Source organism: Salvelinus alpinus, chromosome 1, assembly GCF_045679555.1.
Source record: "Salvelinus alpinus chromosome 1, SLU_Salpinus.1, whole genome shotgun sequence".
Classification (NCBI taxonomy): Eukaryota; Metazoa; Chordata; class Actinopteri; order Salmoniformes; family Salmonidae; genus Salvelinus; species Salvelinus alpinus.
This window is the reverse complement of record NC_092086.1, coordinates 96,124,703-96,134,893: the sequence shown is the minus strand read 5'-3', so window position 1 is coordinate 96,134,893 and position 10,191 is coordinate 96,124,703. Positions and strand designations below refer to the sequence as shown.

The following is a 10,191-nucleotide window of genomic DNA, read 5'->3' as shown; positions in this document are numbered from 1 at the left end:
ACACAAGGGAAGAATAGACCCCAATCTAGCCTGAAGACTGACCGATAGCAATGGAGCGCAGGTAAAGTCTCTCTGCATCTTCATACTGGTTCATGTCGTAGTTGTAGAGAGAGGCCAGGTGGCCCACAGACAGAGCCACCTCATAGTCCTCCTGACCCAGAAGCTGCTCCTTGATCTGGATGGCCTTGATGTGCATCTCCTCTGCCTCCTGAAACAAACAGGGTAAGTGAGACCTCAGTCACCCACAGCCTTGGGGTCTGCATTTTCAACTACCATAAAACCCCAGAGCCCCTGTGACATTTAAGCCTCCTTAGAAAGAGGATTCACTTCCTGGTATCGAAGTGAAATCACAGGGTTGGTAAACACTGTGGAGAAGATTTGGATGGAAGTTTACCAGACAGAGCATAGGATGACAGTGTGTCAGATGTCAACCACTGCATGTTTTCTACAGACACTTGGATGAAAGGGAGGGATGATCTGACCTTGAACTTCCTCATGGACTGGTAGAGGCGGCCCAGGTTGCCATAGTGCTTCGCTGTCTGAACATTGAACTCCCCGAAGGCTTTCTTGGCCAGCTGGAGAGAGGAGAGGTGGAGGTCATGGGCATCCTGGAGCAGCCTCTCCTCTGTCTCCTTGTTGTGGCAGTCAATCGCAATCTCCTCCAGGATCAGAGCTGAGGGAATAGCACAACACAGTCAGAAAGAGGACAGAGTCAGATGGTCAACTGAACAAGTTAGTTAGGAAATGAAAGATATCTACTGATCCAATCTATTTATTCTCCAAATTACAGACCTCTCATCACCTCCATGATAAAACAAATCCTCTACATTAATTTACTCTACCGCAGTGGAACGTATTGGATACCCTTGAGATTCACAGACATCCGTGTGCCCATCACGGAGGCCGGGGAACAGGAGTACACAGATAGTTGTGAAAGCCGTTTTTACCTTTGACTCTTTTGGAGGAGGCCAGCAGCAGATGATCCTCAGGGAGAATGTGAGTGATGATGTCTATGGCCCGCTCTGCATGGAATCTGTACACAAAATACCCAGAGGGCACAGCAGGGGAACAGATTGAACTCAGCGACACAGTTACATCAGTAGCTAAAGCACAAACATGGCCTGCATGAACTTCAGAGGTTGAAATACAAGTAAGAGTACATAACATGAAGAGAAACCAAGTACCTTGGTCTAAATTTAAGGTCATAAGAGATGTTGACATAGGGCTGAGCGACATGGCCTAAATATCAGCACAATATTGTTCACATTTTTTTTATAATTAAAGTTCTAAATATGCTTTATGAGTAGGGTATGATGGGGGTGGGGCTCGGTGTGTGTGGAAGGAGGGAGAGAGACAACTCAAGAAGCAAACATAATAAACTATAAAAATGGACATTACACGGGGCAGAGTGGCATTTACACACTTAACAAACCAAACATTAAAATACCGTTATACAAGGTAAAGTAAAAATCCAAACCAGTCCGTGCATCAATACTGGTGTATATACTAAAATATGGTATATTTCCGAGCCCTGTGGAATTTGTATTTATTATGTATCCCCATTAGCTGCTGCCAAATCAGCAGCTACTCTTCCTGGGATCCAGCAAAATTAAGGCAGTTTATTCAATTTTAAAAACATTACAATACATTCACAGATTTCACAACATACTGTGCCCTCAGGCCCCTACTCCACCACTACCACATATCTACAGTACTAAATCCATGTGTATGTATAGTGCGTATGTTATCGTGTGTGTGTGTCTCTGTGCCTATGTTTGTGTTGCTTCACAGTCCCCGCTGTTCCATAAGGTGTTTTTTATAATCTGTTTTTTAAATCTAACTTTACTGCTTCCATGAGTTACTTGATGTGGAATAGAGTTCCATGTAGTCATGGCTCTATGTAATACGGTGCGACTTCCATAGTCTGTTCTGGACTTGGGGACTGTGAAGAGACCTCGTGGCATGTCTTGTGGGGTATGCATGGGTGTCCGAGCTGTGCGCCAGTAGTTAAAACTGACAGCTCGGTGCATTCAACATGTCAAAACCTCTTAAATACAAGTAATGGTGAAGTCAATCTCCTCCACTTTGAGCCAGGAGAGATTGACGTGCATATTATTAATATTAGCTCTCTGTGTACATCCAAGGGCCAGCCGTGCTGCCCTGTTCTGAACCAATTGCAATTTCCCTAAGTCCTGTTTTGTGGCACCTGACAACACGACTGAACAATAGTCCAGGTGTGACAACTAGTGCCTGTAGGACCTGCCTTGTTGATAGTGCTGTTAAGAATGCAGAACAGCGCTTTATTAAGGACACCCTTCTCCCCATCTTAGCTACTGTGGTATCAATATGTTTGACCATGACAGTTTACAATCCAGGGTAACTCCAAGCAGTTTAGTCACCTCAAATTGCTTTATTTCCACATTATTTATTACAAGATTTAGTTGAGGTTTAAGGGTTTAGTGAATGATTTGTCCCAAATACAATGCTTTTAGTTTTAGAAATATTTAGGACTAACTTATTCCTTGCCACCCACTCAAACTAACTGCGACTCTTTGTTAAGTCTTTTAGTCATTGCAGTCGCTGTAGTAGCTGACATGTATAGTGTTGAGTCATCTGCATACATAGACACTCTGGCTTAACTCTTTATCCACAATATAGCAGGGGGTGTAAAGCCATAACACATACGTTTTGCCAGCAACAGACAATGATTGATAACGTCAAAAGCTGCACTGAAGTCAAACAAAACAGACCCCACAACCTTTTAATCATCAATTTCTCTCAGCCAATCATCAGTCATTTGTGTAAGTGCTGTGCTTGTTGAATGTCCTTCTCTATATGCATGCTGAAAGTTTGATATCAATTTGTTTACTGTAAAAGCATTGTCTGGTCAAACACTATTTTTTACAAAAGCTTACTAAGGGTTGGTAAAGGGGACTTCACTAGTCTTAGGTAGCGGAATTACTTTTGCTTCCCTCCAAGCCTGGGGGCACACACATTCTAGTAGGCTTAAATTGAAAATATGGCAAATAGGAGTGGCAATATCATTCGCTATTATCCTCAGTAATTTTCCATCCAAGTTGTCCGACCCCGGTGGCTTGTCATTGTTGATAGACAACAATCATTTTTTCACCTCTTCCACACTAACTTCACAGAATTCAAAGTTACAATGCTTGTCTTTCATAATTTGGTCAGATCTACTTGGATATGTAGTGTCAGCATTTGTTGCTGGCATGTCATGCCTAAGTTTGCGAATCTTGCCAAATAAAAAAAATAGAATCAAATTTTAATTAGTCACATTAGTCACAATTTTAATTAGTCACAGTGAAATTAAATGCTTACTTACGACCCGATAACCAACAATGCAGTTTAAAAAAAAGAAATAAATACGAATAAGAAGTAACAATTAATTAAAAGGCAGTAGTAAAATAATAGCGAGGCTATTTACAGGGGGGTACCGATACAGAGTAAATATGCGGGGACACTGGTTAGTCGAGGTAATATGTACTTGTAGGTAGAGTTATTAAAGCGACCATGCATAAATGATAACAAAGTAGCAGTGGTGTAAAAGAGAGGGGGCAACGCAAATGGTCTGGGTAGCCATTTGTTTAAATGTTCAGGAGTCTTATAGCTTGGGGGTAGAAGCTGTTTAGAAGCCTCTTGGACCTAGACCTGGCGCTCCGGTACCTCTTGACGTGTGGTAGCAGAGAGAACAGTCTATGACTAGGGTGGCTAGAGTCTTTGACAATTTTTAGGGCCTTCCTCTGACACCGCCTGATATAGAAGTCCTGGATGGCAGGAAGCTTTCCCCCAGTGATGTACTGGGCCGTACGCACTACACACTGTAGTGCCTTGCGGTCAGAGGCCCGAGCAGTTGCCATACCAGGCAGTGATGCAACCAGTCAGGATGCTCTCAATGGTGCAGCTGTAGAACCTTTTGAGGATCTGAGGACCCATGCCAAATCTTTTCAGTCTCCTGAGGGGGAAAAGGTCTTGTTGTGCCCTCTTCCCGACTGTCTTGGTGTGCTTGGACCATGTTAGTGTGTTGGTGAGGTGGACACCAAGGAACTTGAAGCTCTCAACCTGCCCCGTCGATGAGAATGGGTGCGTGCTCGGTCCTCTTTTTCCTGTAGTACACAATCATCTCCTTTGTCTTGATCACATTGAGAGGTTGTTTTCCTGGCACCACATGGCCAGGTCTCTGACCTCCTCCCTATAGGCTGTCTCGTCATTGTCGGTGATCAGGCCTACCACTGTTGTGTCATCGGCAAACTTAATGATGGTGTTGAAGTCGTGCCTCGCCGTGCAGTCATGAGTGAACAGGAAGTACAGGAGGGGACTGAGCACGCACCCGAGGGGTCCCTGTGTTGAGGATCAGCGTGGCGGATGTGTTGTTACCTACCCTTCCCACCTGGGGGGCAGCCCGTCAGGAAGTCCAGGATCCAGTTGCAGAGGGAGGTGTTTAGTCCCAGGGTCCTTAGCTTATTGATGAGCTTTGAGGGCACTATGGTGTTGAACGCTGAGCTGTAGTAAATGAATAGCATTCTCACATAGGTGTTCCTTTTGTCCAGGTGGGAAAGGGCAGTGCAATAGAGATTGCATCATCTGTGGATCTGTTAGGGCAGTATGCAAATTGGAGTGGGTCTAGGGCTTCTTGGATAATGGTGTTGATGTGAGCCATGACCAGCCTTTCAAAGCACTTCATGGCTACAGATGTGAGTGCTACGGGTCGGTAGTCATTTAGGCAGGTTACCTTAGTATTTTTGTGCACAGGGACTATGGTGGTCAGCATAAAACATGTTGGTATTACAGACTCGGACAGGGAGAGGTTGAAAAAGTCAGTGAAGACACATGCCAGTTGGTCAGCGCATGCTTGCAGTACACGTCCTGGTAATTCATCTGGCCCTGCGGCCTTGTGAATGTTGACCTGTCTAAAGGTCTTACTCACATTGGCTGCGGAGAGCATGATCACAGTCTTCCGGAACAGCTGGTGCTCTCATGCAGGTTTCAGTGATATTTGCCTTGAAGCGAGCATAGAAATAGTTTAGCTCGCCTGATAGGCTTGTGTCACTGGGCAGCTTTCGGCTGTGCTTCCCTTTGTAGTCTAATGGTTTGCAAGCTCTGCCACATCCGACGAGCGTCAGAGCCGGTGTAGTACGATTCGATCTTAGTCCTGTATTGGCGCTTTGCCCGGTTGATGGTTCGTCAGTGGGATTTCTTATAAGCTTCCGGGTTAGAGTCCCGCTACTTGAAAGCGGTAGCTCTAGACTTCAGCTCAGTTGTGGATGTTGCCTGTAATCCATGGCTTCTGGTTGGGGTATGTACGTACGGTCACTGTGGGGACAACGTCATCAATGCACTTATTGATGAAGCCAATGACTGATGTGGTGTACTCCTCAATGCCATTGGAGGAATTCCGGAACATATTCCAGGCTGTGCTAGCAAAACAGTCTTGTAGCTTAGCATCTGCTTCATCTGACCGAGTCACTGGTGCATCCTGCATTCATTTTTGGTTGTAAGCAGGAATCAGGATAGAATTATGGTCAGATTTGCCAAATGGAGGGCGAGCTTAGTATGCGTCTCTGTGTGTGGAGTAAAGGTGGTCTAGAGATTTTTTTCTTCTTGTTGCATATTTAACATACTGATAGAAATTTAGACCGATTTAAGTTTCCCTGCATTAAAGTCCCCGGCCTCTAGGAGCGCTGCCTCTGGGTGAGCATTTTCCTGTTTGCTTATGGCGGAATACAGCTCAATGAGTGCAGTCTTAGTGCCAGCATCAGTCTGTGGTGGTATGTAGACAGCTACGAAAAATACAGATGGAAAATCTCTGGGTAGATACGGTGGTTTGTCCTTTAAAAGTTGCAGCGTACTGCAGCACAGCTTGTGTGGTGCCGCAGAATTCTATGGAAAATATAGCGCTGTACAACGTGACGGTCGGGAGTCCCCGAGTCGTGCGGGCCCGGGATTCAATTCCCCGACGGAGAGGAAGGAGTAGCCTGTCCTTGTAAATAAGAATTTGTTCTTAACTGATTCCATGTGTGTTATTTCATTAGTTGTGATGTATTCACTATTATTCTACAATGTAGAAAATATAAAAAATATAGAAAAACCCTGGAATGAGTAGGTGTGTCTAAACCTTTGACTGGTATTTGCTTAATTCATTTGATTAATATTATGGTGTTTCTATTCCAAGAAAAACTGAGGATTGAAGGATTCTAAATTAAAACCAAAAGCCGCCTCGTGGGTCTCCCGGTGGTGGCCGGCACGGGTATCGAACCTGCATCTGTAGCAATGAATTTTGCAGTGTGCCACTCTGAAGGCCCCATCCACAAAGTATCAAAATACAGAGAGGTGTTGGTAAAGGTATATTGTCCTGCTAATAGCCTGCTAATAACATAAATGGGCTATTATAATATCGTACATGCTGTCCAGGTCAGGATAACCAAAACATTTCTTTATTAAAAGACTATCAGAAAGAATGTTGGTACTTATTTATTTTGATCTAAAGCCATGAATGAGTGAGTCACTCAGCTTTATGTAGGTGCCCGCTATATGACTGTCAACTTGATAATATATAACGATATTTTGGAGGTTATTTCGTTTTCAAAAAAACAATAGTGAGCGATTGTAATCTGAATAAAGGACAAAACATTTTTCAGTTTTTAGAGGGAGAGAAACACTTGTGCGCAGCCCTATGGGACTCCCAATCACGGACGGATGTGATACATAATAATATTAATACTTAGGTTCTAAGTTAACTTAGAAATAAATTTGACGATAGAATTCTCCCCCTACCCTCCATCTATGCAAATCTATTGTCCAGTTACCTGCTAGAACAGCGGAAACGTTTCCCTAGTCAGCGCCATTATTAGTGCAATGCCCCTTAAAAAAGTGTTGCTCTGTACTACCCAGTGTGGTGGGGGTCCACCCCCCTCCTCCCTTCCCCATTGGCTAGGTCCGTCTCCTGTGCACGGCTCTGCGGCCCATCCCATGCCCACTGCCCTCGTGCCTTGAACCTCACGTGCTTTCAGTGGATACAGCTGGAGAACTGCAAGGAAATCCTATTGTGCGTCACTCAGGAGCCATGACCAATATACACTGCTCAAAAAATAAAGGGAACACTTAAACAACACAATGTAACTCCAAGTCAATCACACTTCTGTGAAATCAAACTGTCCACTTAGGAAGCAACACTGATTGACAATAAATTTCACATGCTGTTGTGCAAATGGAATAGACAACAGGTGGAAAATATAGGCAATTAGCAACACACCCCCAATAAAGGAGTGGTTCTGCAGGTGGTGACCACAGACCAATTCTCAGTTCCTATGCTTCCTGGCTGATGTTTTGGTCACTTTTGAATGCTGGCGGTGCTTTCACTCTAGTGGTAGCATGAGACGGAGTCTACAACCCACACAAGTGGCTCAGGTAGTGCAGCTCATCCAGGATGGCACATCAATGCGAGCTGTGGCAAGAAGGTTTGCTGTGTCTGTCAGCGTAGTGTCCAGAGCATGGAGGCGCTACCAGGAGACAGGCCAGTACATCAGGAGACGTGGAGGAGGCCGTAGGAGGGCAACAACCCAGCAGCAGGACCGCTACCTCCGCCTTTGTGCAAGGAGGAGCACTGCCAGAGCCCTGCAAAATGACCTCCAGCAGGCCACAAATGTGCATGTGTCTGCTCAAACAGTCAGAAACAGACTCCATGAGGGTGGTATGAGGGCCCGACGTCCACAGGTGGGGGTTGTGCTTACAGCCCAACACCGTGCAGGACGTTTGGCATTTGCCAGAGAACACCAAGATTGGCAAATTCGCCACTGGCGCCCTGTGCTCTTCACAGATGAAAGCAGGTTCACACACACGTGACAGACGTGACAGAGTCTGGAGACGCCGTGGAGAACGTTCTGCTGCCTGCAACATCCTCCAGCATGACCGGTTTGGCGGTGGGTCAGTCATGGTGTGGGGTGGCATTTCTTTGGGGGGGCCGCACAGCCCTCCATGTGCTCGCCAGAGGTAGTCTGACTGCCATTAGGTACCGAGATGAGATCCTCAGACCCCTTGTGAGACCATATGCTGGTGCGGTTGGCCCTGGGTTCCTCCTAATGCAAGACAATGCTAGACCTCATGTGGCTGGAGTGTGTCAGCAGTTCCTGCAAGAGGAAGGCATTGATGCTATGGACTGGCTCGCCCGTTCCCCAGACCTGAATCCAATTGAGCACATCTGGGACATCATGTCTCGCTCCATCCACCAACGCCACGTTGCACCACAGACTGTCCAGGAGTTGGCGGATGCTTTAGTCCAGGTCTGGGAGGAGATCCCTCAGGAGACCATCCGCCACCTCATTAGGAGCATGCCCAGGCGTTGTAGGGAGGTCATACAGGCACGTGGAGGCCACACACACTACTGAGCCTCATTTTGACTTGTTTTAAGGACATTACATCAAAGTTGGATCAGCCTGTAGTGTGGTTTTCCACTTTAATTTTGAGTGTGACTCCAAATCCAGACCTTCATGGGTTGATAAATTTGATTTCCATTGATCATTTTTGTGTGATTTTGTTGTCAGCACATTCAACTATGTAAAGAAAAAAGTATTTAATAAGAATATTTCATTCATTCAGATCTAGGATGTGTTATTTTTATTTATTTATTTTTATTTATTTCACCTTTATTTAACCAGGTAGGCAAGTTGAGAACACGTTCTCATTTACAATTGCGACCTGGCCAAGATAAAGCAAAGCAGTTCGACACATACAACAACACATAGTTACACATGGAGAAAAACAAACATACAGTCAATAATACAGTGAAAAATAAGTCTATATACAATGTGAGCAAGTGAGGTGAGATAAGGGAGGTGAAGGCAAACAAAATATATATATAAATAAAAAAAAATATTTTAAAAAGGCGAAGTAAATACAATATAGCAAGTAGAAACACTGGAATGGTTGGTTTGCAGTGGAAGAATGTGCAAAGTAGAGATAGAAATAATGGGGTGCAAAGGAGCAAAATAAATAAATAAATACAGTAGGTAAAGAGGTAGTTGTTTGGGCTAAATTATAGATGGGCTATGTACAGGTGCAGTAATCTATGAGCTGCTCTGACAGCTGGTGCTTAAAGCTAGTGAGGGAGATAAGTGTTTCCAGTTTCAGAGATTTTTGTAGTTCGTTCCAGTCATTGGCAGCAGAGAACTGGAAGGAAGAATTGGCCAAAGGAAGAATTGGTTTTGGGGGTGACCAGAGAGATATACTTGCTGGAGCGCGTGCTACAGGTAGGTGCTGCTATGGTGACCAGCGAGCTGAGATAAGGGGGGACTTTACCTAGCAGGGTCTTGTAGATGACCTGGAGCCAGTGGGTTTGGCGACGAGTATGAAGCGAGGGCCAGCCAACGAGTGTACAGGTCGCAGTGGTGGGTAGTATATGGGGCTTTGGTGACAAAACGGATGGCACTGTGATAGACTGCATCCAATTTATTGAGTAGGGTTTTGGAGGCTATTTTGTAAATGACATCACCGAAGTCGAGGATTGGTAGGATGGTCAGTTTTACAAGGGTATGTTTGGCAGCATGAGTGAAGGATGCTTTGTTGCGGAATAGGAAGCCAATTCTAGATTTAACTATGGATTGGAGATGTTTGATGTGAGTCTGGAAGGAGAGTTTACAGTCTAACCAGACACCTAGGTATTTGTAGTTGTCCACATATTCTAAGTCAGAGCCGTCCAGAGTAGTGATGTTGGACAGGCGGGCAGGTGCAGGCAGCGATCGGTTGAAGAGCATGCATTTAGTTTTACTTGTATTTAAGAGCAATTGGAGGCCACGGAAGGAGAGTTGTATGGCATTGAAGCTCGCCTGGAGGGTTGTTAACAAGGTGTCAAAAGAAGGGCCAGAAGTATAGAATAGTGTCGTCTGCGTAGAGGTGGATCAGAGACTCACCAGCAGCAAGAGCGATATCATTGATGTATACAGAGAAGAGAGTCGGTCCAAGAATTGAACCCTGTGGCATCCCCATAGAGACTGCCAGAGGCCCGGACAACAGACCCTCCGATTTGACACACTGAACTCGATCAGAGAAGTAGTTGGTGAACCAGGCGAGGCAATCATTAGAGAAACTAAGGCTGTCGAGTCTGCCGATGAGGATGTGGTGATTGACAGAGTCAAAAGCCTTGGCCAGGTCAATGAATACGGCTGCACAATATTGTTT

General features: G+C 45.1%; 1 protein-coding gene across 1 annotated transcript in view; it reads right to left on the bottom strand.

The window, feature by feature from the left end:
• Positions 1 to 10,191, bottom strand: part of LOC139535871 (amyloid protein-binding protein 2-like) — a 31,027-nt gene that overhangs the window by 7,352 nt on the left and 13,484 nt on the right. Inside the window, exons 10-12 of the mRNA XM_071335747.1 lie at positions 948 to 1,033; positions 483 to 673; positions 43 to 208 (exon numbers count right to left, since the gene is read on the bottom strand). Coding sequence (XP_071191848.1) covers positions 43 to 208; positions 483 to 673; positions 948 to 1,033 — 443 coding nt within the window. The remainder of the gene's footprint in view (positions 1 to 42; positions 209 to 482; positions 674 to 947; positions 1,034 to 10,191) is intronic.